General features: G+C 63.7%; 1 protein-coding gene across 1 annotated transcript; it reads right to left on the bottom strand.

Annotated features, from left to right (window-relative positions):
* Positions 1 to 49: 49 nt before the first annotated feature.
* On the bottom strand, positions 50 to 27271 carry CFAP99 (cilia and flagella associated protein 99). The gene is made up of 16 exons (XM_036227344.1): positions 27120 to 27271; positions 21464 to 21590; positions 18380 to 18524; positions 17361 to 17455; positions 14226 to 14338; positions 12600 to 12777; positions 11032 to 11112; positions 10814 to 10888; positions 9858 to 9926; positions 9542 to 9633; positions 8967 to 9171; positions 3991 to 4132; positions 3704 to 3855; positions 1777 to 1982; positions 229 to 382; positions 50 to 145 (listed from the first exon to the last, which is right to left on the bottom strand). Exons 2-16 carry the CDS (start codon positions 21572 to 21574, stop codon positions 50 to 52), a joined length of 1914 nt encoding a protein of 637 aa, XP_036083237.1. The 5' UTR covers positions 21575 to 21590; positions 27120 to 27271.
* Positions 27272 to 27476: the final 205 nt, after the last annotated feature.

Below are 27476 nucleotides of genomic sequence, written 5' to 3'. Positions count from 1 at the left end.
CGACTCTTTATTGAGGGGTGGCGGGGGGCCGGGCGCGTGCCCGCGCGGCTCAGGCGGCCTCCAGGCGGCGCCCCTGCTGCAGCGCGCGCAGCCCGCGCTCGCGGCTCCGCTCCAGCTCCTGCCAGTGCTGCGCCTCCAGCTGCGCCTGCGGCGGGAGCGCGAGCAAGGTCGGCGCGGGTCCGGGCGCCCCCGCGCCCCGCGGCTTCCCCGCCCGGCCCCGGGGCTCACCCGCGGCTTGGAGCGCGCGGCCCGCGTCGCCGACACGCGCGGCACGGCCGCCTGCCGGCGGCGCTCGGCCGCCTGCTCGATCCTGCGCTGCAGCTCCAGCACGCGCTCGTCCTGGGACGGCGGCTCGGGGGCCGCCGCCTTCTTCTCCTCCAACCTGGGCGGGGACAGGGCGGGGCTTAGGAGGAGGGCTGTGAGAACAGGTGAATGGGAGAGACTGCTGCGGGGCACGGGCCCTCCTAGGACAGCTCCGGTGGGGTCCCCCCCAGCGCCTCCACCTCTTTGTTGTTGGCATTTAGGAAAAGCATTCCGCGTACGTGAACCAGGTGCGCGTTTGAGGTAAAAAGTGAAAGCCGCCTTTGATCTTGCGCTCCCTCGCCCCTCTCTGGCCTGGAGAGAACCTGGGCCAACTCTCAACTCGGGGCTCTGCCCGCCACTCTCCCCGATACCGACCCTGCGCCTGCGGTTTAAGCGCGCAGCACAGCGCCAGGGCCCCGGCCGGCGCTGCTCCCTCGCCCCCTGCTGCCCGGCTGACTCCAGCCTGACTGCCCGCCGAAACGCCCCTAGGGAACGCATGCTACCCATGGGCCTGGCTGCTCGCAGGCCGCTCCAGGAACCTGTTTGGCAGTCTTGGACCCGTGGAGGATCCCAAACCGGACTGCATCTGGGTGTCAGGCGGCTGGGAAGCGCGAGGTCTCCCAGGTGTGGGCCACCTCCGGGACCTGCTGGGTGGCTTCCTAGCCCTCCCCTGGCAGCCCCCAGCAGCCGTCATGGGCCTCCTCCCAATCATAGCCAGTTCAGCAGGCACTCAGGCCCAGGAGTGTTGGGTTTTGTGATCGTCCTTCCTTCTGTCCACCACACCTGTTACAACTCAGACACTTTCTCTGGAGCCCTATGTGCCAGACGCTGGGCCAGGCTGTGCTCTGACAAGGCCAGTGCCCCCTCTCCTGAGGGTGACGCCAGCCCATGCCTGACCAAGAGGCCAGGGGACAGACACGTGGGGCTGGAAAATCACCACTGTTCCACAAACAAAAAGAGGTGTGCGCACACGTGCCCTCACGGAAGGGGAGTGGAGACGCTGGACACCCCAATGCTTGCGTGAGTCTCGGCTATGTCCTGGTTTTTAAAAAAAGCAAACAGTCAGTCCTAGGACCCCTGGGGAAATGGACGAACAGGCTCGCCAGTGGTGTGGGGAACGGCTGTTAAATTTTCTAGCCGTGGCGTCACACTGGGATTCTCTAGGACAGCGTCTTTTCTCCAGGAGGTGAGACACGCAGCACAGTGTTTAGGAATGAAGTGTCAGGTGCCTGCGACCACCTCCAGATGGTTCTGCAGAGACAGATGAACAGCTAGCCAGCTAGATGGAGCACATGGCAAAGGTCACGCCCACGACCTAGATGCAAAATGACCGAATCTAGGTCAGGGACATCCAAGCCATTGCTGTGCCATGTGCTCACCATTTCTGCATACCTGAAAGGTGGCTAAAAACACTGCAGGGGTGGGGAAGTTGCTGCAAGGGCACTGCCGTGCGGGAGACCCCGCAGGACCCACCTGAGCGCGGCAGCCCTCCCGGCCGCGGAGCGGCACAGCGCCACCTGCTCCAGCGCCTCCTGCAGCTCCTGGCTCCGCTCGCGCTTGCTCCGGAGGATCTGGTCCCGCCTCTCCTGCTCCTCGCGCCTGCGGGCCTCGCCGCGCAAGGCCAGGCGCTCACGCAGTTCCACCAGGGACATCTCCCCTTCCAGGCCATACCCGGGCGTCTGGCGGGGGACGGGGGGTAGGGGTGTGGGGAAGGCCCTAGGCGAGACGCCCAGCCTGCCCTGCCGGCCCCTGTCCTGGCTCCGCCTCCACACCAGCGCTGTGGCTGGCCGTGGGGGGCGGGGCGCACCAGACCTCTTCCCTCCGCTCAAGACTACCTTATGCGTGTCTGCCACCCAGCTTCTCCGACCTGTGCCCCTCTCCGGCCCAGACCCCAAGTGGTGACGTGACATCTCAGAGGGGTGCCCTGCAGGCTCGTCCACTGTGAGGGCCCAGGCAGAGCTCCCCTGTATCCCCAGCCAGGACCTGGAGCCTGGGCAGAAAGCACTCAGGGTGCCCCTGCCCTAGGACCAGGCAGCTTGGCCTCTCATGGGGCTTCTCACACAGGTTTCCAGCCCCCAACGCCCTCCTGTGGCTTCCAGCCTCTGGGGTCTGTGCACTGCCCTCACCCTACCCCGCCCCATCCACAAGGGAATCCCAGGATCTCCCTTCAAATGCAGCAGCTCTGAACCAGCTTGTCGGTCTCTAGTAGCCCTGCCCCACCCCGCCCCAGGGTCACAGAGCTCTCCTCACAGGACTGTGACCTCTTGGGCCAGCGCCAGGCCTCAACCACATGGGCGTGGGGTCCACAGCTGGGCGTGAGTGGCCAGGGCGTCTCAGCTTGGCTCGAAACCACCTTTGGCCTTGGCGGGGATTCTGGATGCCGCCAGGCACAGCGGACATGGGGAGGCTCCCAAAGGTCGTGGGACGGCGTGGGTGCTGGGCCGCCTGTCGCCCGGGCCAGGCCAGCGAGCCTCACCTGGCCCAGGTCCATGAGCCTCACCTGGGCCAGGCCCGCGAGCTTGGCCATCTGCCGGGACAGTCCTCTGTCCCTGTCAGACCTGGGCCGGGCCAGCGAGCCTCACCTGGGCCAGGTCCACAAGCCTCACCTGGGCCAGGTCCACGAGCCTCGCCTGGGCCGGGCCCACGAGCCTCACCTGGGCCAGGCCCACAAGCCTCACCTGGGCCAGGCCCGCGAGCTTGGCCATCTGCCGGGACAGTCCTCTGTCCCTGTCAGACCTGGGCCGGGCCAGCGAGCCTCACCTGGGCCAGGTCCACAAGCCTCACCTGGGCCAGGTCCACAAGCCTCACCTGGGCCAGGTCCACGAGCCTCGCCTGGGCCGGGCCCACGAGCCTCGCCTGGGCCGGGCCCACGAGCCTCACCTGGGCCAGGCCCACGAGCCTCACCTGGGCCAGGCCCGCGAGCTTGGCCATCTGCCGGGACAGTCCTCTGTCCCTGTCAGACCTGGGCCGGGCCCGCGAGCCTCACCTGGGCCAGGTCCACGAGCCTCGCCTGGGCCGGGCCCACGAGCCTCACCTGGGCCAGGCCCACAAGCCTCACCTGGGCCAGGCCCGCGAGCTTGGCCATCTGCCGGGACAGTCCTCTGTCCCTGTCAGACCTGGGCCGGGCCAGCGAGCCTCACCTGGGCCAGGTCCACAAGCCTCACCTGGGCCAGGCCCGCGAGCTTGGCCATCTGCCGGGACAGTCCTCTGTCCCTGTCAGACCTGGGCCGGGCCAGCGAGCCTCACCTGGGCCAGGTCCACGAGCCTCGCCTGGGCCGGGCCCACGAGCCTCACCTGGGCCAGGCCCACAAGCCTCACCTGGGCCGGGCCCGCGAGCTTGGCCATCTGCCGGGACAGTCCTCTGTCCCTGTCAGACCTGGGCCGGGCCCGCGAGCCTCACCTGGGCCAGGTCCACGAGCTTGCCCTTGCGCACGGGCAGCGTCTCCAGGGCTCGTCGCTGGGAGACCAGCTGGCAGCGCTGCCTCTGCTGTTCCTCGGCCTCCTCCGCGCTGCGCTGCAGCAGCCCGCGGCTCTCCTCCATCACCTCCTGGACTTGGGGCGACAGGGGTACTGAGGGCTCCGGATGGACACCAGCCAGACACAGGCGCTCAGCAGGGGCGCCTCCGGGAGGGCCTGCCCACCCCGGGGCCCGCTCTCGCTCACCTGGCGCACCTGGCCCCACCATACCTGTCTGCCGCCGGCCCTGCAGGAGCTTCATCTGTACCAGCTTGATGTTCTTCTGCCCCTCCATCACCTGCTGCACCAGCTCCTCCACGGACCGCTGCTCCCGGAGGCGCTGCTCGGCACACTGCTGCATCAGCCTGGCCATCTGCCGGGACAGTCCCCCGCCCCAGTCAGACCCGTGCCCCCCAGTCCCACCTGGCCCCAGGCATGGCATGAGGTTTGGAGGGCAGAGCCAGCCCCTGACCTTGAATCACCCCAGAGTCGGGACCTTAGCTGGCCGGGCCCTGGAGGCTGGGCCCACGGGGGAGGCTGCACCTCACATTCTCCCTGCCTCCACTGGGGTCCGTGGTGTGAGCCCAGACCTGATGATGAAGCTGAGGGGTATAGCTACGGGAGTCCTGGGGACGCCAAGTCAGAGCCACTGGGTCTGCCCTGAAGCCAGCCGCCCCCAGACTCCAGTTAACAAATGAGCGCATTCATTGCATTTAAGCCACATGGAGCTGGTGTTCAGACACTGCCCAGGTCCGCGCATACGCCAGGCTCCCCGTTACATGGCCCTGGGCATGTCCCTGATGGTCCCCCCACACCCTTCTCTCTCCTGGTGCCTGAGAGGTATGTGGCCACAACATCCACGCATTTGCTCTGACTGCGCGTATCGCGTATGGGGGGGGGGGTGGTCTGAGCGGCTGCACAGGACCAGGTGATTCTTAGCCCCGCCCACGCCATCCGGCCCGGGGTGTGGTTGGCTGCTTTTCGTGGCTGTTTCTGGGACTGTATCACAACTCCGATCCATTCTACCATTACGGATTCAAATTATTTCCACTTTGGTGCTACTGTGAACGACAGAACAATATTCTCAGGCCTCAAGATTCTACAGGGAACAGTGTGAGATGTAGGCCCCCATCACCGGTCCAGTGCTGCCGGGGACCGCTGGACCCCCAGCCCCGGGAGCCGCCTGCGCCTAGGCGCTGGTACGTGGGAGGGCAAGTGGCCTGCGGGCAGCCCAGATGCAGGCTCCGGGCACGAAGTGATCCCCACGTGAGACGACCTCCCGGCGTGGCGAAACGCAGCTCTGGACGTCTTCAGGCTGCACAGTGTCACTCCAGGTTCTAAGGAACGGGAGCCGGGGCCCTTGGAGAAATGGCTGCTTTCGGGCGGGGGCAGGGAAGACACAAGCCTGGGGCGGTTCACAGGACTAGGAAGTAAGGAGGTGCTCAGAAAACCACAGGACACAGAGCATGTCCAAGGGACACAGGTGCCAACCGGAAAGGGCTCCCAGTGGCCAAAGCTGGCCACAAAATGCATAATGACGTTTTGGATTATAACGCGAAGTATGAAATGCAAGTACGTGAGTCCACATGAACACGTGAACACGTGACCGAACACGCGAGGCAGTGGGGAGAAGGAACAAGTCTCCCAAGCAGGAGAATCTCCGAGAGCCACCCACCTCCCCGGGTGCAGGCTCTGCTCAGAGACCCCCTTCCAATGAGGACAATGTGGCAAGGGGGACTAACTGCCCTGGACAAACCTGGCACCCATGACCCCAGCCAGGTGATCAAGGTCAACATGCACCGTGAGAGCCTGTGGAGAGCAGGCACCCTTGACCAGATGTGACGAAAAGGTCACTTTGCACTTTGCCTCTGTGGTCCCCTCCCACACCGCAGTCTAATCATTAGGATAACATCCCAGCTGAGAGTCATCTTATGGGATACCCGACAGCATTCCTCAAAACCGTCAAGGTCACTAGGAGCAAAGAAGGTCTGAGAAAGTGTCACGGCCAAGAGGAGTCTGAGAGGTGACAACCCAGTGTAGTGCCACCGGAGTCCTGGATGGCATCCTGGTGAGAAAAAATTTTATGGCGTCGGACTAGAGTATGGGGTCCAGAGTCATGTACTGATGTTAGTTTCTTAGCTGTGATGAATACCCCGTGGTGTGGTGGGCTAGTGTCCCCCAAAATTCCCATCCACCCAGAACTGCGAATGCGATCGTATTTTCAAGCAGATAAGGATCCAGTAAGTAACGAGTGAAGGGTCTTGGGGTGACGTCATCCTGGACTATGACGTCTGATGACAAGTGTCCTTATAAGGGGACGAGACGACGGGGGGGGGGGGCGCAAAGCCGAGGGCCATGTGAGGATGCAGGCGGAGACTAGGATCCACAGGGCGCGAAATTCCTGCAGTCACCAGAAGCTCAAAGAGGCGGGAAGGACCCTGCTCTCCAAGAGGCTGCATGGGGAGCCGGGGCCAGCCGACGCCTTGAGCCCGGACCTGGGGTCTCCAGGGGGCGCGCTGTGCTGCGGCCGCCGGGAGCCTGCACGGTGCGCGCGGCGGTGCCAGCTGTTGTCTGCAGTGGAAGCGGTGGGAACGCTCTGTACTGCCTTGGCCACTTTTCTGTAACTCTCAAAACTGTTCCGAAATAAAAAGTTTGTTCTAAAAAGTACTTTCGAATACTTCATAAGAAGCTGGAGAAACACTCGTGTGGAACTACCAGGTGAAAAAAAGCGGGCTCCAAAACAGCCCGGGAGACTTAGCTTGCGTAAGTCAACCCCGGGCAGAGGGAGGCACCGGGCCCGCGAGGCGAGCTGGGCCGCGTCCGGGACGTGCCTGGCGGCGCCGTGGGGGGCGGTGGCGTGGGGACCCGAAACCACACGACTCCTGGGCAGAGACGTAGGGAAACGGCTCCGACATTGGTCTTGGCGATGACGGTTTCTGGATCTAATATCAAAAGCACAGCAACAGAAGCAAAAATAACGGGACTCTATCAAACCAAAGAGTTTCTGCGCAGCAAAGGAAACGATTAAAATAAAGAAGCAACATATAAGGAACTCATGCAACTCAATAGCAAAGAAATAATAAAGTGGCCTGCTGAAAAAGGAGGCGAAGGACCCGAACAGACATCTGATCCCCAGAGGACACACAGGTGGCCAACAGGTACGTGAAACACGCTCAACACCGCAGTCATCAGGGAGACGCAACCAAAACCACAATGAGACACCACCCCGCACCTGTTAGGGCGTCCGTCGTGAAAAGTTGAAGGGTCACCAGTGCCGGGGAGGCCGTGGAGGAAGGGGCCTCGTGCACTGCCGGAGGGGCAGCCGCTGCGGAAAACAGTTGCCCCAAACCACGAAAAGTAGAACAAACATACGGCCCAGCGATCCCGCCTCCGGGGATCCACCTGAAGGACGAGGCAGGGGAGGCCGGGGTACCCGGCAGACGCGTGGGGAAGGGGGGCGACGCATACGCACAAGCGGCTGTTCCCCAGCTGTGAAGAAGGCGGCGACCCCGCCACCTGTAACAACATGGAGGACCCCGGAGGGCAGCATGCTAGGTGAAACAAGCCGGTCGGTCACACAGGACGAGTATTGTGTGATCTCACTCACACGGGGAGCCCGAAAGAGTCAAAGTCACAGTAACGAAGCATAGAATGGCAGGTCCCAGGGGCTGGGGGCTGGGGGGAGGAGATGGGGAGATGGGGACAGGAAGATGGCTAAGTTCTAGGGGCCTGATGCGCAGCCTGGCGACTGCAGGTTGTGATGATGTGCCGCACACTTGAAACTGGCTGGGGTGGCTGGTCTCCGGACTTCCCCCCACGCACAGAAGGCCAGCCGTGCGAGGGGACAGAGCTGTTCATTAATTAGCTTGGTCGTGATCATTTCATGATGCATATGTATATCAAAACATCAGGTCATATGACTTAGATATCTATGAATTCTACTTGTCAATCATACCCCAGCGAAGCTGGAGGAAAAAAAGAAAATGGACGAAAGACATGAGCACATAGTGCACAGAAAAAGATGTAGAAGGGGCTCTTAAGTATATGAACACAGGCTCCAAGTCACAAACAATAAACAAAACGCAGACCGGAGCCACACGGAGATACTGTTCCTCGCCCACGAGACGGCACCAAGTCCTGAACCCAGCTCAGCGCGCTCTGTGGGGAGCGTGGGGACCCGACCCCTTCCTCAGAGCCGGCGAGGGGAGATGGCTCAGGCCCCACGGAAGAGGACATGGCATCTCTGCTGGAGCCACGTGCCCCAAACGACAAGGACAAGAACCACCGGACAACCGCACGCTTGGCAGCTACTTGCTGACTTAGCGGTCCCTGCCGTACGAGCTTGCCTTGAAAACCCACCTCCGTGAATACAGAAAACTCACACATTATTCTTGGCAGATAAACCAAAGCGTGACATTTTATGCAAGAAGAAATGGAAGAAATGTGTCTTTACAAGTGTGTATATTTGCTTAGAAGGAAAAACGGAAATGATGATGCGGAGGTGAGTGATGTAAGGACTTAGGCAGGTAGGTGGGAAGGGGCTGCGATCGGTGGCCTTCCAGGAAGTGAGCCTTTTCTGAGTCTACTTGTCATATTGTTTTGACTTCATAGTTTAAAAAAGGAAACTCATCATTAGGAGGGGAGGCGAACCCTAACAGTGAGCGCAGGCAGACACCCGCTCGAGAGGACGCCGGCGGGTCCCCCGACCGCAGGTGCTCGGTGGCACTCATTCCCCCAAGGGATGGAGCTGCAGTGGGGCCTGCGAGGCCGAGGCCCGTCCAAAAAGACAGGCTCTCCGGGGGTTCGCAGGTTTGCAGCCCCAGCTGGTAGGAGGGACAGCCAGGACCGATACGCCTGGACCCGAAGTGGTAACATGGACGTCTAGACCCTCCTGGGAGAGAGGACATGCGAATGTGTCAGCCTTCCAGAAGTTCCTGCCAGCACCTCAGGTCTTCCTTCACACATGGATGTGTGGACCAGCTGACCCCGCCGGTGGGACCAGAGGCGCTGGCCAAATGCCTCCGAACCCCTCAGAAGATGTCGAGAAAGGGACAGAGACCACGGCCACTCTATGGGTCTTAGGAGGAAATGACCCGAGGTCAGCCTGCAAGCCAATGACCACAGAAGCAGCCAGGCCCGTTGCCAGCCACAGCCCCACAGCCCTTGGGGGTGGAACGGCCCCCAGCCGCCCCCTGGGGCGGAGTCACCTCCTCCTTCTTCTGGGCGGCCTTCTGTTTGTTCCCCTGCAGGACCTGCAGCCGAGCCAGCACCGCCTCCTCATGGCTGAGCTTGCCCTGCAGCCTCCGGCACTCTTCGGCGGCAAGGCGCTCCTCCCGGGCCTTTGCCTGCATCTTCTTCTGCCACTCGAAGAACTCAGAGAAGTCCCCGGCCCCGTCTACCAGCCTGTCCACCCTGGAGCAAGGGGGAGAGGCGGGGCTTGGGCTCCTCCTGGGGCGGGGGCTGCGCCGGCCACCGGAGGCCACGCGTTCCACTGAGAACAGTGGCCCTCACGGGCGTGGGCTGCCCTGGACCCAACACCAGCCAGGTGGCCTGCCCACCCACTGCCCGCCTGTGCCGTCCCGTGCATCCGCCCGCAGCCACATCTTCCCGCCCCTCCCTCATCCACTGTCTACGCAGCTGCGTGTGCACGCGCCGCCCTCCTACCCAGCCTGGCCCCTCACTGAGCGGAGGTCACCTCTCCCGCATGTGACCGTGACCCCAACCCTGGCCGGCTCGAGCCCCGGCCCCCGCGGGACCCCGGCCCCCACACCCGTCTCCCCACCTCTGAAGCTCCTTCTCCACCTGCCGCTGGTACAAGGCTCCTTCTCGCAGGATGGCTGCCGTGTTCAGCTTGACGGGCACACTGTCGTTAGGCTGTGAAGTGGGGGGCTGGCTGTGGCGCGGGTGCCTTGGGGGCCGCAAGCGCCCTGCGCCCCGCCCTCTCTCACTCCTGCCCAGGCACTTCCCCGTGCGCCAAGAGTGGGCTGTCCCTGGGGCCTCCAGCGCTGGCCATTCTGGCCCCCCGGGGGCAGGACAGGCTGGGGGTGCAGTGTGGGGAGGGCCCACGCCCAGCCCGGCCCATCAGGAGCACCCCTCACCCTGTAGAAGGTCAGCTTCGGAGTCCTGCGGATCCGGGGGACGGATGGAAGTTGTGGCTTCGCGGAGCCCTGCGGGAGGCGGGGCCTGGTACCTGTGCCCGCTGGGCGCCCCAAGTGCACCCCAGGAGGCCTGGCCCAGTCTCCTTTGTCCTAACTCCAGCCACCCACCCACAGGGTCCCCTCGGCCCACCCCTGCACGCGGTCCCCCAGGCAGCATCTCTGTCCTGCTGTGCCCCACAGGCTCACGGGCACTGGGCTGCCTGCGGGGTGCAGGGCCTGTGTGGGGGGGTGGCTGGTGGTTCCCAGGCAGGAGGGCTTGGCCTCGGGCTTGGGGTCCATCTCACAGCGATCCCTGGGGCTGGCCTCATGCCCTTTCTGGGCTGCTCCCAGTCTGTCTGCTCCTCCCCGCCCTGTGGCTTTGTTGACACCCCCAGGTGGGCACAGGCCACAGGGAGAGGTGGTAACAAGGACCACCATGGGAACGCAGCCATTACAGCCCCGGGCATGCTGCCATGCTGGGCGCCCACACCCCACCTGCCCCAACTGCTCGGGGCCACCTCTACCCTATGCAGCTGCTGCCCAGGCGGGCCCGGGGTGGGGGCCTGGGACCACACCCGCTGGGCACCCACACGCACTGCTCCACCCTGCCCCCTTCCTTTGTCTTTGCTGACAAGCACACTGTGGGTTGTTCCCACATAGAAATAGTAAGTGCTATTTTATGAAAATCAGGAAACACTGGAGAGACCCATGAGAGGCTTCCAGGGTGGCTTGGGGCCACGCCTCCAGTGCTGCCGGCTGCGCTCAGCCCAGCCCGAGGGGCGCTGCCCAGCGGCACAGCGAGTCTGGCCTCCAGGGCTTCAGACGGGCAGGCTGCGCAAGAGGCCAGAGCGTGGCCACTTTCCCACACGCGAGGAAACGCCCCCGTGGAGGCCGGCTGGCGCGGCGCGGGGCCTCACCTGCTCGGGGGGCTCCCTGTGGGCCCTGGGCATGGCGCAGCGCATCTCCTCCAGGTTCGCCCGCAGCAGCAGCTCCTGCGGGAGCAGCAAGTGGCTCAGCCCCATCAGCCGCCACCCCGGGGCCACAGCCTCAGCCACAGAGGCACAGATCAGCACCCCTCCGCCCCCTCCCCACTTCCTGTCACCCTACTCCCAGGGGCCCCGCGCATCTCACTCACCTCTGCCTTCCGGCGGTTGTACCTCTTGGTCATCTCTAGCATCTGCTGCTCCTCGGGCAACTGGTAGGTGCTCCTGGGGACCTGGAGGGTGGCAGAGGAAGGGCCCTTGGTAGGTGGCTGCATTTGGAGGATGTGTAGAAACATGGGACTGGCAGTGGCTGGACGTGCATGGAAGGTGGGCCATGTTCCCAGGAGGAGCAGGGCTGGAAGGGAAGATGCCGACCCACAACCGGGACCATCCATCATTCGCTCAATCCACTCACCCATCCATTCACCCACCTGCCATCCATCCATCCATCCATCCACCATCTACCCACCATCCATTCATCCAATACACATTTACCAAGGGTCCAGTCTAAGCCAGGACCGTGCCAGGCATTGGGAACATGACACAAATAAGACAGACGAGGTTGGTAAAGGAGACAGATAACAAGCAGACCCATAAATCACTAAACAACGATAAAATCTAATTGATGCTACAAAGGGAAGGAGCTGGTGTCCGTGAAAAGGAAATTGAGTGAGGAAGCTGAGGTAGGTGAGGGGTTCCTGGGAAGCCCCCCTGGGGAGAGCGGCCGTATGAGGCCTGCAGGGCTGAGGGCGGGCTGGCACACTGCACTGGCATCAGTTCTGTTAGGGAAACAGCTGGTTTCTGGGAGGCTGAGCCCATCGCAGGTGCTGCAGGTGGAGCCTGTGACCAGTCAGAACACGATGCCCCGGTCACGGCGATCAGCTCGAAGGCAGGCACGCGGCCTGAGCTGGACTAACCACACTTTCACAGAGTCCTTGGCCTCGATGTCCCCTCGTGCCCTGGACAGTGTGGAATCTGTGTGTGAAGCCTGGATGCTTCGCTACAATGACAGATGTTAGCCGCAGGTGAAGCGGACCCACAGAGGGGACTAGGGCAGAGAGAGTCACGGAGAAGCAGGGCTGGAACCCTGAGCCAGCTGTGCCGATGCCTGGCCTACTTCGGCAACGAGAGTCGGCAAGTTCTCTGTCGTCTAAGCAAGACAGGGCTGCTTCGTCCTGGTACAAAGCATCCCGGCTGACAGGAGCCGTCGGCGAGGCATGGAGAGGGGGAGAGAGGCTCTAGGCAGACAGGTGTGCGTGCAGAGGCGAGGCCAGGCCACGTATGTAGCTGGGTCCCTTCGGTCCATGGCCCAAAGAACAGGACTCCCGGGCCTCGCCAAACTGACCACGTCCACTGAGAAGGCAAAGGAGCACTGCCTTTGTCCCTCGGAGCACACCGTCATCTGCCCGGGGCTGCTCAGCGCGGAGCGCGTGGGGCATGGCACCACGTGGGCCCCAAGCACCGCGTCCAGACAACTGGGCGCCCCGCAGCCCGACAGCCTCGCCCCGTGCCTACTGACCGGCCCTCAGCACGCAGATGCAGTAGCCCACGGGCAGGCTCAGTCAGCGGGGCTTCCCCTCTGTGGGGTGGGGGGCATCAAACACTCCAGGTCTGGTCCCGCACTCCCAGGGCCCTGGGAAGAGTGCAGGCCCCCCTGGCCCACCCAGTCCATGCCGCCCTCCTGGACGGCCTGCGCCCACTCCAAATGCCCCGCACTTACTGGTCTTGGCTTGGCCACGACAGGGACTGGCTCGGGCACTGGAATGGCACGGGGCCTGGGGACGGTCAGGTTGAACTTCTTGGGCTCTGTGACCTTGGCCTTTGTCTTCGAGGGAAGGGGCTGACTGGCCAACACCTGCTCCAGCTGGTTGATCAGCTCCTGGACTTCCGGCTGCCATCTGGAAGGGGAAGGTGGGAGAAGCTGCAGAGGCTACTTCTGGAGCAGGCGGAGAAGGGGCTGGCCCTCGGGGCCTGAAGGACCTCAAGAGCTGGGGTCCACCCCAGGGTCGGGGGTGATAATGGAGCCAACAGCCCATTATCTGAGCGCCTCCTACTCTGCAGGCCCTGTGCCAGCCACACCCCAAGGCCACGGAGACCCGCGCTCCCCGAGTGCGGGCAAGGGGACTGAGGTCCTAGGTGCATGGGGACCCAGCAGGACGGGGACAGGGCAGTCCCGCTGCAGGGACCCGGGGGGCTCTGAGGACGAGCAGCAGCGGGGATGCGGAGCTATCCTGAGCCTGACCAGATGGCACAGGGCAAGGAAGCCGGCAATTCAAAGGTCCCTTCCTGCAGCTGCGCTGTCGGGAGCCCCAAGGTCCAGGGCCCACCTCTCCTGCCTCCCCACCCTATGCAACCACAGCCCACCACCAACCTGGCGGGGGGCCACCCCTGCGGGGCTCCCTGGGGGCCAGACGGCATGGTTTGAAACAGCTCCTGCCCCCACGTGAGGACCACACCCCGCCGAGGGAGGGCAGGGGTGTGGGGGGGGAGGCTTCATGTGGGGCTGGGGCAGGAGGCGGGGCACCCCAGACCCAGCTCAGCAGCTGCCCCAGGTGTGGCTCTCCGGCCTGGCAGGCCCGGGCCACAGGTGGCAACGAGTCCAGCCCGGCCCCCTGGTGGCCGGGGACGGAGGTCTTCCCTGCGGCGGAGAGGACAGCTCCAGGGGCCAGGGCCCCCTCTCCTGCGGGAGGGGCTTCCACCTTCCCTGGGCCTCTGGGTCTCCTGCACACAGCTGACCTCCGTGGTCTGCTTGTGTCAAAACAGTCCATCCACCTGTCCCCAGAAAATAGGGCGGCTCCCCCAGTCCTGCGGGAAGGCAGACAGCCGAGGGGCAGCTGCACTCTGGCCCAGCGGCCTCTGCGTGGAGGCCGAGGGCAGGGCAGCGCCGGGCCCTGGCGAACCCACGTTTGCCTAAGCCTGTCACAGGAGGCAGGGAAAGGCGGCCAGGAGTGGTGCTCTGGGAATGTCAGACAGAGACCGCTGGACTCCACCTGGGGCTCCCTGCCTTACCCCTGCCCCGGATCTGCAGGGAGACGCTGGGCAGGCCTGGAGCCCCACGCGGTCCCCGCAGGGGCGCAGCCATGCTGAGCCCAGTCACAAGCGCCTATTTCACCCGTGGGCTCCGAGCAGAAGGGGCCGGCTCTCCGCCCACCGACCTGGTGGGTCCCAAAGCCACCCCTGGCCGGCAGTCAGCCCGGGGCTCTGGGTGGGCCGCTCTCCCCCCAGAGCCTTCTCTGAACCTCCTTGCCCGGGATGCAGAGCACTGCCAACCCTCGTGGGGCTCCCGTGAGCAGGAGGGGCCCGCGGACGCCCCGGGCGGGGCTGCAGGGGCGCCGGCCCGGCGCACCTCATCAGAGGATCGATCCAGTTCTCCTTCACATGGGCCGACTCGTGGATGAGGCTCCACTCGTCCTTGATCCACGAGCACAGGTGTAAGGGGTTGAAGAAGAACCTGAGGAACTGGGGGAGACATGGGAGCTGTGGCCCCGGGCCCAGTCCCCCAACCACCCCCTCCCGAAGCCCCGCCCTCGCCCGAGGCCCCGCCCCCGCGGGAGCCACTGCCGAGGGGAGGGCGCGGCTGGCGCACCGGAGAGGAGACCAGACCAGGCCCGGGCAGGAGGCCCTGCGCCCAGACCCTCTCTTCCCTGGACAGAGAATGGACGCCTCCCTTGCTGCGCTGGGGCTCCCGTCCGGCGGAGCTGCCCCCCACCACCAGGGCCTCTGCTCGTGGTGTCTGGGTGCTCCGGGCAGCTCAGCAGGGCAGGTCCTTGCTGGCAGGGACTCCATGCTGCAGCCTGCTCCCTAGGACCTGGTGGCCCACAGCCCACTTCCAGAGAGTTCTTGGTGGGGACAGGACAGCTGCCTGCCTCCCCTGCCCCACAGGCTGTGGGAGTCCAGGAGCGGGGCAGCCCCGCATTCTGTACCCTGCCCCCCTTGCCCCGGGCAGTGCCAGTGCTGGGGTACAGGGAGGCCACCTGTCCACCCAGCCCTCGCAGGGGCTCAGTGGGTGGCCGGCCCGGCCCTGGGATCAAGGCTTCTGCAGGCTACTCCCCAGCTCCCAGCCCTGAAGCCTAACAACTGTGGTTCCAGAAACACAAGGCCAACGCTGGTTCCCAGTGAGGCCGGCTGCCTGCAAGCGCTGGAGACAGCTTCCAGGGGGGGCTGCCTGTGGCCCCTCGAGGCGGCCCTCTGCACAGCCGACATGAAGCTCGGGCCCCCAGCCCTCTCCTGGGAGCAGCCAGGCCTGGCGCCCCTGGGGGGGCCTCTCGGTGGGGACATGCACCAAGCTGAAACCACAGACTGGCCTGGAGGGCCGTGTCCGGGCAAGGGGCCCCTGCAGACCCCCCCCGGCCAGCTTCCCGACACCCTGGGGCTGCCGCAGACCCTGTGCACGCGGCTCTGGCTCTTGTCTCCCAGGATGGGTTCGTGGGGACATCTGGTGCCTTTGTCTGGGTCCCCTGGAGCAGGTCATTCAGCGGGGTGGCCGAGGCAGCACAGGGGACAGTCCTGCGTCAGTGGCCTCTGAGGATCTGGGCCCACGGGCCCTTGAGGGTTGCAGACCTGAGTCTACCCCTGTGGGGTCCATATGGCTGCACGCGGGGCCGGGGGGCTGAGCTGGCTCTCCTGCCTGTGACACCCGGTGGCCTCTGCAGCTGCCGTGAACCCAGTGCTCAGTGACGGGGTGGCGGTGGGCAAAGGCAGAGACTCTGGTTGTCACCGCTGCCTCCCCAGTGTGGCCTGCACCCCGGCAGCCACGTCCTCACTCTCGCCCGCCTTGGGCCTCCACACACTCTTCACATAGCAGCCTCTAGATGGCCTTCTAGAGCCTTCCACGGCTCCCCCACTGGGCAGCCTGGTCCCTGCCCACCCCATCCCGCCCCCACCCCAGGGGTCTCTCCCCACCTTCTCTGCCCCACAGAGGCCTCCTCAGCCCCTTGCCGTAGCCGCACATGGCACCGTCTCTGGTGCAGCCTATGGCTGACGCTGCCTAAAAAACCACTGTGGTTCCTGGGGGCTCCGTGGAGCCGCCACAGGTGGCCACTGCGTCCCCAGCAGCTTGGTCCCTGTCTCTGAGGCCCAGGCTGACCTCTCCCCTTGGCCCTGAGGCGGGTGGACCCTAATGGGACTGGCGCTGCCCAATGGGGAGTGTGGAGTGGGCCAGGGTAAGGCCTTGCAGGGTGCGGCTCCACCCCTGCAGCTCCCAGCCCCCTAGGGGCCTAGAAACTCTCCAGGGAGGTAGAGCCCCCTGCGCAGGGGGCACTGAGGCCACCACGCCCCATCTGTCCTGTGTCTGTACTGCATGGTGGCCCCATGGGGTCCTGCGCCACCTCCTCCAGCCTCTGCCAGCTCATCACTGTGGGACCCAGCTCAAGATGACACGTGGGCCCCTCGTTCAACGATTGTTAAGAAGTTTGGGACAGGGACAGCAGAGCAGAGACCTGGAAGCCAGCCCCGGCCGTCTCCAATCGCCTCGCAGAAAATGCTGCCCGTTTTTCTTTTCTTTTTTCCTTTTTTTTTCTTTCATAAAGAGGAAGCCCTTGCTTAAGATAACCAGGCAAATATCCATCATGAATTGCTCCTGTTTATACGTAGATAATTACAAAGATAAAATACGGCCTGAGGTCAGTGCTTTTTCTCTCCCGCTTGTTGGGGTGCTGAGGGGCTGTGTGAGTCCCCAGTCCTGGGTTTCCGGGGTCACGGTCCTGGTGGAGGTCGCTGCTCCAGGTCCCCCTTCCGCACCACCACCTGAACTACCCCCAGAGCTGGCTGCTTCCATCCAAAGAGGCCCCGAGTGCTCCTGGGGCCTGAGCCCGTCACCCCGGTCTGGGGTTCACTGTCCTGGTCTGGTGGCATCCCCCTGAGACCCTAGAGCACAGAGGAGCAGCGCGGCCATTCAAAGCCTGGCCTGAGACCCAGCCCCGCTGCTCGCCTTGCTGTGTGATGTTGGGCTAGTGACCGAACCTCTCTGTGCCCTTGTCCTTAACTCTGGGACGAGTGCCCTGTAGCAATGACCTCACCTGGTGGCTGTGAGGAAGGAGCAAGACCTGCCCCCAGGAAGCCGCTGGCCAGCAAGGGGTAGCGGCCTCCGCCGGCCCTAAGGGCCTGGGAAGGTTCCAGAGGCATGGACTATGACCAGGCAAGGGCCCCCACCCTGACCAACGGCTCCCACCCACTGGGACATTGAGGGTGAGACAGAGTTCCTGGAAACCAAAGGAGGACATGGTGGCGATGAGAAGAAATCTCAGTTTTAAACACAGAACCACGTCTACGGCCATGTCGCCCTGGAAGCCCAGCAGGGTCGGGCCTGGTTAGTACTTGGATGGGGGACCACCTAGGAAGACCAGGTGCTGCAGGCTTTAAAAATAAATAAACAAGACAAACAAGCACAGAACCAACTGGCAGAGCTACCGTTAAAATGAGCCGGGAGGGCGAGCGGTCGGCCGGGACCGGCCTGCGCCCTGGGTCTGAGCAGGTGGCTCACCTTGTGCATCTTGTCTGCAGGCTGAGACCTGACGATGTCGCAGAAGAGCTGGAGGCCAAGCTCCTCCAGCTGGAAAGTGGCCAGGTAGCAGATCGCTGCGGGGACGGGGCGGCGTGAGTGCGCGAAGGGCGCCCCACGAGGGGGCCGCTGGGCGCCCCCACAGGCACCCCCGCATTTCATCTCGGGGAGTCGGCCGAGGCGCCGTCAGGGCGCGTGACCACAGGCCGAAGCGCCCCGTGGCGCCCGCATGGAGACGGTGGTGGCTGGGACGCAACAGGTCAAGCGACGCGGTCCCGGCTAGCGGGACTCTGTGGCTTCGAAGCACCGCGCGCGCTCTCCGCGGCAAGCCCTCAGACACTCCCAGGCTCCAGGTGAAAGAGAAAACCCCGGGCCCTCCGTTTGTCACCCCTGAGGGACAGGCCTTCCTTCCGGCAGCTGGGCTCCCGAGTCCTGTGCTAGGCAGGGCACCTCTGGGGCAGGGACTGCCTGTTACCCTGACTGTGAAGTGTGCAGGCCACGCCGCTGACCACTGACCATGGAATCTGAACCGCGCAGCTCCGCACCTGGCTTCGAGCCGCCCCGCCAGGCCTCCCAGCACCTGCGGTCCCCACCGCTGCCCTCAGCGGTCACCCCCCATGAGAGCAGACAGCCTGTGGGGAGCTGCGGCAGAGACACTGCCCATTATATCCCCAGGTCGGTCCAGACTGTGGCCACAAGGCCAGTGCTGTCCGCAGTCCTTGGGGTTGGCGGGTCGGGACCTGAGCAGTGATAAAGGCTGTGCTTTCACCTGGGCTGGCCTTCTGGGGCCTAGTCCCGGCCAGGCCAGGCCTGTGGAGCACCTGGAGTCTGTTTCCATATCTGCAAGGTGGGCAGGCAGCTGGAGAGGTGAGGGGGGTACTGAACGAGGCCAGGGCTGGGGAGGGGGGTGGGTGGGGGCGGGGACAGAGCACCCAGGTCCCTGGGGGCAGCAGTCCTGGCCCGTGACGGGGCCCCTGGCCCGGCGGGAGCCCCGCACGCACCCTGGAAGAGGCTGTAGTCGGCCCACAGGCAGAGCCGGCCGTCCCGCACGTAGAAGGCGTCCACGACCACCGCCAGCAGCCTGTGGTACTCGAGGCACCCGGACAGCACCTCCAGGGCAAACGCCTGCTTCTGGGGGCTCAGCGCCTGGAAGAGAAGCAGGCCGGGAGGGGCCGCCGGCCTCGCTGGGCCAGAGGGCAGCGTCTCCCCTGTGGGCGCGGGACGGGATTGCCAAAAACCGGAACAAGGGCGAGTCGGGGGGCAGGCACCCCCAAAGTGCTGGAGAGAAGCTCATCGGTGCGGTACAGTCAAGAACAGGGACCAGCAGGCACACCCCGAGGAATCAGCCCCACAGGCCCTCCTGGGTCATCACAGCGGGAGGGACCGAGACAGAGAAGGACTACCCGGGGGCTGGGGGTGGGGACTCGTGCAGCGGGGACAGAGAGTCAGTCCCGGAGGTGAGGGTGGGGTCGGCTGCACAGCCCTGCGAATGTGCTTAGCACTCAGAGACCAGGCGGCTCTGGCGACTCGGCGTCCGTATGTATTTACCCCAGCGCTGGGGGGACTGGTGTTGGGGAGGCTCGCTTGTCGCAACAGCTTGGAGGTCGCGGCCTGTGTATGTCACCTGTCTACTCGAAAAAGTAACTAAGCTTCTGAAAACAGGAAGAGAAGACATCTCCTGTTGCCAGCACAGAGAGAGACAGACAGGTGTGGTGGGCGCTGGGGGCGGGCTTGGCTCTCCTGGAAACGGTTTGGAAACATGTTTCCAGAACCTTCTGTTTCCCGTGCCCTTTAATCCAGTCATTACACTTCTGGGAACCAAAGGAACAATCCGAACGCACCGAACACCCACACCGAGAAGAGCAGCTCGGGGCGGCGGCAGCCACCTTAATGTCAGCTAACGTCCGCAGGCGGGAGTCACCGGGTCAGAGCCACCGCCCCGCGGCACATGGCACAGGCGAGTGCGACGCAGCCCTTACAATGAGGCCCCCAGGACGCTCACGGCGGGAGGACACACGGCCGGTTAACACCGGCGTCACGGAAACGCAGACCGCGGTCCCCGGACCTAGAGCAGCCGGGTAAGCTGTCACCAGCAGGAATGTTAAGACTCGCTTTTTCGCCAATCAATTAGGTGAATTTTGGGGTTCCGTTGTTTAATTTTGAAAATTTTTTTTTTATCATCAGTGAAGTCTTTTACATCTGCCGGACACTTATTCATGCTTTTCTTTTACGAATATCGGTTTATACTCTTGGCCAGCTTTTTCAATTGGGATATTTTTCTGTCATTTTTATGAGTTCTTTCTATATGAAGCCGATTAACAGGGCCATGAATGTGACAGGCATTTGTCATGAGTTTGTAATTTGCCTTTTCGTGTAAAACGGTTTGGGGCACATAGAGCATATAGAACTCTTACTTTTTTTGACGTCAAATCTTTTCCTTTGTGAGGTCGTCCCTGTTTTTATGCTAAGAGCACAGAGGAGTGATAAGATCACCCGAGGCGTCCTGCACAGGCCCTCGGGAGCCCGGCCGCGCGCGCGAGGCGGCCGTCGGGGCACTGCCTTGGCAGCCGGTGTCACTGCCGCTCGCTGCAGAGTCCCCGCTGGCTCTGCCCCAGGTTCTGAGCTCAGCATGTTCCCCCGAGACGTGCTTGCAGGAGACCGGGGGGGAAGGGGGACGGTGTGCCTCTTGGTCCCTCCACACAGGGGGTGGGTGCCACCTGGGTGGTGGCTGGGCCGGCGGCAGCTCCCCACTGTACTGCCCCGGGCCCCGTGGCAGCGTGGGGAGCATGGCCCAGGAGAACCAGCAGCCCCAGACCTGGGCACCCAGCAGAGCCTCGCCTGGGAAACCCAGGCTCCTTCCCGTGCCTGCCCGGCTTCTGGCTCCCGCGGACGCTGGGACGTTGTGTTCTGTGACCGGGACTTGCTCTGGGCTCTGTGGCAGCTTCTCCAAAGTCCACATGTTGGAGGCCTCGGGGCCCGACCCTCCCACCTCCCTGAGTGACCATGAAGGCTCGCTCCCGCGCCAGGGCTGAAACCGCGCTGATTCCCCATGCGGATTCCCCACACTCCCCCTCCCCCGGACATCGAGGCTGTGTCCCGTCCTGCCCCTCGCAGCCCACCCAGCTCGGTGACTCCAGCCTTGCGGGTCAGACCCTGCGGGGCCCTCTCTGATGCGTTTTGGCGTTTTGGCCACCGAGGCCGAAGCTTCAGGAAGGGGGTCCCGGCTGCTCTGTAGCTCCACTTCCTCCCTCCTCAGCCCACGCTCACCCAGCTGTGCGTCCTGCCTCAGAACGTTCCAGAAGGAGAGCCTTTATGAGGCTGGCGAGGCCCCATGTGGGCTGGTCGGCCCTGCAGCGCCCAGCGGCCTTCCTGCCTCAGGCACGGGGTGCGGCCCTGGGGCCAGCGTGGGCTGCTCCTCCGCCCCCGGGTCTTTGCCTGGACGCTGCCCACTGCCCCTCGCCCATCGCCCACGCTGCTGGTTTACGGCCCCTTCACTGAAGGCCTGAGACCCCAACAATGCAGGCATCTGTCCCAGTGGACGGACAGACGCGCTGGGGTCAGAGTCCCAAGTGGAAGGGGGCCTCTGAGGAGGGCTGCTGAGCAGTGAGGGCAGGACCAAGGACAACAGCACTGCCCCTGCCCCGGGCTGGGGGCTTCTGCCCGGCGGTCTCCATGAACTCGAAACAGGGGTGGCTGTGGTGCAAGAGAGAAGGGCAGAGACCGCCGGCGTGGGGACGAGGGCAGCTGGCAGGCCAGCCCCGGGGACCGCTCCCTCGCTTCTTCCAGGTGTGGGAAGACGAAGCAGCCTCGTTGTCCATGCTTCTTGTCATGGACAACAAGGGTGGTCCGATGCACATCCTGGGTGCCAGGAACACCTCCCAGGCAAAGAGGGGGGCTCGGCCCAGAAAGGTACCCATGAAAACACCGTTAGCCATCACTGCCACTTTTAGGACATCAGCATTTGGGTAGCGAGGCATGGCCCCAGGCCACCCTACGTTTGATGCTGCATCCTGGAAAGGAAATAGCTATGGCACAGGCGTGGCTGGGCAGCGCCCCAGTGCCCCGAGACGCCGCTCCGCCCCTACCTGCATGGAGGCGGACGCGGCCTCCAGGAACTGCTCGGGATTGTCCTTCCCAGGGTTAAATCTGTCCAGTTGCTCGGTCACAGCTTTGATGCACTTTCCGTAGTACGCCATCTTTCCAGGGAGGGACCTAAAGCAAATGGTACCTGTCACACCCTCCATGGCCTCTGCGCCGGCAGCTCAGCGGGTGGCGGCAGTGGCTGCAGGACCCCCACCGACACCACGGGAAGCCTCGGGGACCCAGGACCCCGCACGGGGAGGAGTGACCCCCCGTTCCAGGCCTCCGCTGCCCCCACGTGCCCCCAGCCCTGCGGCTGTGCCCAGGCGGGGATGAGCCCTGGCGGGGCGGGACAGAGGGAGGGCACCTCGCGAGCTGCCTCAGAGCTCCCTCGGCCCAGGCCGGGTTTGGCCATCATCGGTCAACATGCCCTGCCTGGGGTGTGTATGCGCACGCATGTGTGCACGTGTGTGCGTGCTCGTGTGTGCACGTGTGTGCGTGTGACCTAACCACGGAAGGCTGGGGTGAGAAGAGCCGTGGGACGCCGAGTTAGACACACCCATTTTAAAGAGGGAGCGAGCCCCAGAGGGGGTGCACAGCCCAGGGTACAGGCCTCACATGGGCCCTGAATGTCATGGAGACACGAATTGGAGAAAGCTGGTGTGCCTGGGACCCCTCTCTGGGAGACCCTGGAGAAACTGCTTGGATTGGGGCTGGGACCCCATAAACTGGCCCTAACAGGTGGCCCTCAAATTGCCCTCAGAGGAGGATAGCCAGGCCCATGAGGGGTTCCCTTCCTATCCCCCACTTGTTGCACACTGAGCCCCCTCTGGGCCCCCTGCTGCTGGCCTTTCTGGGCACCAGCTCTTAGCTCCAGATAGCAGCCCCAGACTGGTCAATTCCCCAGCTTCCGGCCCATCGCTTTAAAAAGAATGAAGGCCAAAGCCACCAGGCACTTTGGGGTGGGGCAGGCCGCACGGCTAGCAGCACCGGCCTCTGTTTGTGGCGCGAGCGGGTGAGCGGCCCACTCGGCCCCAGCACTCCTCTGCCGGGGACTGCTGGCTGCACCCTGGGGCGGTCCCCACCCTGCAACATGGGCAGGGCGAGGCGAGGCGGGCGTGAGGCAGAGGTGGGAGGCTGTGGACGCTGCTGGCTGGAGTCCCGGGTCTGCTGGGCACCTGGGGACAAGTGGCTTAACCTCTCTGAGCCCTGGGTTCTGGGGGGCAGGATGTGGGCGGGAAGGCCAGACCCCTCAGCCTGGGCCCTGACCTTGCTGCACACTTTGGGTGGGTTTCTGCCCTATCCACTCCTGGTCCTGGCGGTCCTACCCTGGCTTGGATCCCCTGCTCCCCTGCCACTGTGGCCGAGGCGCCCCCCTCCACACAGAGGGCCTGCTGGGGTCCCCCGTCCCCCTCTGCTCTCCCGAGTAGGTGCGGCCCGGCTCAGGGAGCGTCCGCTGGGCTGTTCCAGTCCCCGACCCCGGGGCTCCGGGTCCCTGCAGAGAATGTGCTCAGGGGACGCTGAAAAGACGCGGCCTCCGGCCCGCACTCGCCGCCCCGCCCCGGCGCAGCTAATGGACGAAAGGACAGGTAAAGGCCCTGGAAGGTGCTGGCCCCACGCTGACCTCCCTCCGGCGCCATCGGAGCCTGGCAGGTGCCCTCCGCCCAGGGGAGAGCCCCTCAAGTCTGATTACTTGGTTCACGCAAACCTTCCCCCGCGGCCCCGGGACACTAGCGTGAGGCGCCGACCCGCCACGCTCCCCGCCCCAGGCCGGGGACCCGCCCCCACTTCCGGGCCGGTCTTCCAGAGGCGGCACAGCGTGGGGCTGAGCCCCGGGGGCGGGGCTGTGAGGTGCGGGACGTCTGGGGAGGAGGTCAGAGACCCCCCTCCCACCCCGTCCACCACTAACAAAGCCCCCACATTTCGGGCGCGGGACCAGTGGGCCCCCCTCAGCACGTCAGCCCTTCCCAAGCCGGATCGCAGTCCCTGAGCCCTCCCTTCTTAACCGCCCCCCCAACGCACCCTGGCTCGGTCCACTCAGGCTCCTCCCCCTCAGGCTCTCGCCATACCCCCCCCCCCCCCGAACCCCACCGCACACAGGCTCCGACCCTCCCACACTCTCCTTTCCCTGGGGAGCTCCGATGCACCCCTCGAACCGATTCAAACGCCACCCGGGAAGCCTTTTTTCCTCCTGCCGTAGACCCCCGCCCCGTGCCTCCTCCTAAGCCACCCGAGCTCCCACGACACTGCGTGGGCGGCCGGGGCCGGGCCCTGGCTCGTCCCCGAGCGCCTGGCCCCTCCGCGCTCGTGGAGCAGCTGCACAGAAATGCGCCGAGGGGCCAGGGACCCTGAACAGTGCCCTCAGTTTCGATGTGGACGTCGCCTTTGATACCCAGAGACAGACCCGCCCAAAGAGCATAGCGGAGCTATTTTAAGCCTTTGCTTCCACAAATCCAACAGTCGAACAGACGTCCTTATTATTCTCATTTAACTGGAACATGGTAGACGCCACAATAATGTCACCAAGCAAGTGCGCGAGGCTGCCAGACCCGTGCTGAGCTGCGGGCTGGGATGGGAGGTCAGGGTCCTAATCCCCAAGGGGTATTTTCCACCTGTGGGCCCCCCTCCAGGCCCAGTTCTCCCAGCACCCGCTCTGCCTGACTCCACGACCTCTCAGGATGAGCCACAGCTGCGGGAAAGAGGCTCCCTCCGCGAGATAAAGGAAAACACGCCCACACCCTCCAGCTCACAGGGCAAAGGGTCTATTTTTACAGAAACCATGTTAAGGGTGGAGTTTTTCCTTGCCCCCCCACCCCATAATGGTCACGTGAGGGGCTGCCCTGGGATGGGGCCCTCCACCCGCCTTCCTGCATTTGCCTAGGGCTGGGCTCTGCCTGGAGGCACCAGACACATCCCTCCCTCCTCCACCTGGTGTGGGCGGGACAGTGGGTGGTCCAGCGGGTAGCAGGAGCTGCTCCCCCAACCGCTTCCTTGCTCCCCTCTCCTGTGCTGTAGCTGGAACATTCTGAAGAGAGGATGACCCAAGGGGCCCTTTGGTGATGAGGCAAGTCAGGAGCAGCAAGAGGAACACCCAAGCCCTCCCCCTGCAGTGGGCCTGGATGGACGAACCGGAAGCACTGAACGAATGAGCCCAGGGGAGGGTGCAGGGGGAGGGGGGGGCGTGAGAGGAGAAAGAGGTCCTGTGGAGCCCAGCTGGATGTCAACCGCCCCTCCTGCAGCTGAGAGCAGCTGTGCCTGAGGGAGGCATCAGGAAGAGGCGCCTGAGGCGTGCATTCCCGCGGCTCACACCTTGGGGCAGGAAATAGCCATTCAGGTCCATCCGACTCCGAAGCATGCTTTCCGTATCTCTGCTTCATCTTAATGGTGCAAGCCCACACGTGTGGGCAGTGGGATTCAATTCCCAACCTTCCCGAGATTTTCAGCATTGATTTTTAACTTCACTAATTAGGACCTGAATGTCTCGTATGTATGGAAACCTTAACGGTGGGCTGGAGCCACACTCTTCGTTTGGTAAGTCGTTTACAGACAGAAGTGAGATTACACGTGGAGACTGAAACTATCCTACGTGAACTAGTCCGACACTCTCAACCGCCCGGGAGGATGCTTCAGTTACGTAAATCCCTAATGTGTGTTAATTAAAGTACATTCTTTTCCTGGCTTTTAATTCTGATTAAAGCCAGTCTCCTAAGGATTTCTGCTCTGCTGGCTTGTGCTTCAAGTTCAGGGCCGCGTGGTGAGTTCTGCCGGTTGCTTTTCGGTCTGTGCCCTCCCTCCTGAGGACAAAGAACACGGACCGTAAGTTGGGCCTATTGCTGCTCAGCTGAAAGGTGGCCTTTCCCAGCCTCCCAGGTAGCTGGGTGCGCCAACGAGTGGCTGGCCGGGTGTGGGACTGATGGAAAGTCTACGTGTCCGGGGGGCGCACCCTTCTTTTCTTTTGCATTCTGCTTCTTGGACACAGGAGATGATGGCAGGAACTTAGGCAGCCATCCTGGACTGTAAGGAAACATGTTAAAGATGGCAGAAGAGCCCAAGTCCCTGATGACTTTGGGCCTGTCACACCTCCCAGGAGAGTGTCCCTGTGGGTCTCCTTTACGGAAACAAGAATCATCTCCTTTGGGCCACTATGATGCTGGGATTTTCCGTTCCATGCAGCCGAACCCAGTCCTACCCGATAACCCCACTGTCCTGAGCCCGACCTTCGTCCTGAGCAGTTTCAAACTGGAGAGCACAGGAAGGAGCCTGAGCAGCAGCAGCAGTAGCCGCCCAGGCCTTGGAGTCGGCCAAAGACAGACTCACAGAGAAGTCTGCGGAGTGTCCACCCTGAGTTCTCGCTCTAGAAAAGGTGACCCAGGGAGGAGCAGGTTTTATGGGGGAGACTGAGCGTGCAGCTGGGTTTCAGGGATCTATGGGACACCCGGCAGGCAAAGACCAGGTAAAAGGGTCTGGAGTCCCAGGGCGAGGTCAGGCTGGAGACGCAAGTTTTGGAAAGGTGGGGAGAAATGGCTGCTTATCAAACAGGTGAGGACAGGAAATTCACCAGGGAGGGGGTGGGTAGAGGCGGTCAAGGACTAAGTCCAGGGCTCCCATGTTAGGGGGTCGGGCGCAGAGGAGGAGCCAACCAAGAGGACTGGGGAGGAGCAGGCAAGGGGTTGTGGGGAGGCAGAGGGTACAATCCCTCCCAGCCGGAAGAGAAAGGTGTGTCCTGGACCAAAGCACTCAGATGGGTCACTGCTGCTGACAGCTCAAGAAAGAGGTGGGTTTAGGGGCCCTGGGGTCAAGGATGACTTCGATAAAGAGCCTCGGAGGAGGCGACGGGTGACAACCAGAGTGGAGCGGGTGCGGGAGAGAAGAGGCTGGAAGGGGCTGGAGGTGAGAGGCTACTCCGGACGGAGGCAGTGCTCTCTGGGGGAGGCCGGGGCAGTGACAGGGTGGTGGCTGCAGGGAGCGGATGATCAGTCAGGTACTCAAAACCCACAGTGGGTGCCCACCAGCACGGGAAATCTTGGGCTCCGGCCCTGCCCAGACTTACGCTGACGCCCAGGAAAGAGAGGGGTCAAGGAGTCCAGGGGCACAGGGCGCCCCGGGGGGCCAGCGGTCGCGGGAGCGGCACGGAACCCATTCCCTGCACTTCCCTCTCCGGCGTCCCGCAGCTGCCCGTCTCCCAGCACCCGGAGAACTGCTGCTTGTCGGGGCAGGGAAAGCGCCAGGCGGAGGGGGAGGGCGGGCCGGCCCCTCTGGAGCCCGCTCCCGCAGCACCTCTCTGAGCCTCGCCGAGCTCCGCGGACAGTAGGAGTTTGAAGCGAAGCCACACACTTGTTTTCAGCTCTCTGTTCGGCACATAATAGGTTCTCGGATTTCTGATGATTGTTTTTATGGATCCAAATTAGGGCACCGTTGGGGGAAGTAGTGAATATGGGCAAATACCTCTTTTTAAAGTACCGTTTATTGTGGCGATCAAAAAAACCCCACACCGTTAACTTTAATCAAGGTGCTTGGAAGAAGACCAAAAAAGTGGCTAGCGGAAGCAAGCAGATGGGAAGCGAGGACGACTGCGCCGGCCCGCAGGTGCTGGGGAGGCGCTGGTGCTGAGGGGACGGGCCTCTGCCCTCCGCTCGGGCCCCACCTCTCCCTCCCTCGTACCTGCCGCCGGGCTCTGCGGGCGCTGCCGCACCTTCCGTCTCGCCGCCACCTGCCGCCACAGTGGCTGCCAGTCCCAGCGGGCGAGAAGGACTCGGGAATCTCGGTGGGTCCCTGGGTTCGCTCTTGCTCCGCCGGGAGTCCGCAACCAACCCAGCGGCCGACCGCAGGCGGTGCCGTTTGGGCGTCATCGCCTAGCAACCGGCGTCACGCTCCGGCGCAGTCGGCGGGAAGACTACAAGCCCCAGAGTGCACAGCGCCGGCGGCGCGGCGAAGCACACGGCGCACAGGGCCCCGCCCCCGCGAAGCCCGTCGGGACATGTGGTTTCGCCAGGCGCGCAGGTCGCCCCCGGGCTGGGA

This window comes from Rousettus aegyptiacus, unplaced genomic scaffold, assembly GCF_014176215.1.
Source record: "Rousettus aegyptiacus isolate mRouAeg1 unplaced genomic scaffold, mRouAeg1.p scaffold_m13_p_10, whole genome shotgun sequence".
Classification (NCBI taxonomy): domain Eukaryota; kingdom Metazoa; phylum Chordata; class Mammalia; order Chiroptera; family Pteropodidae; genus Rousettus; species Rousettus aegyptiacus.
The sequence above is the reverse complement of the archived record's forward strand: the minus strand, read 5'-3'. Positions and strand labels throughout refer to the sequence as shown.

Excerpts from the sequence above, each read along its gene's own strand:
- CFAP99 (XM_036227344.1), bottom strand. The coding sequence starts at position 21,574 with ATGGCGTACTACGGAAAGTGCATCAAAGCTGTGACCGAGCAACTGGAC. Across the intron at positions 17,456-18,379 it reads CGACTACAGCCTCTTCCAGG|CGATCTGCTACCTGGCCACT; the intron begins GTGCGTGCGGGG and ends CCGTCCCCGCAG. Across the intron at positions 12,778-14,225 it reads TGGATCGATCCTCTGATGAG|ATGGCAGCCGGAAGTCCAGG; the intron begins GTGCGCCGGGCC and ends TTCCCCTTCCAG.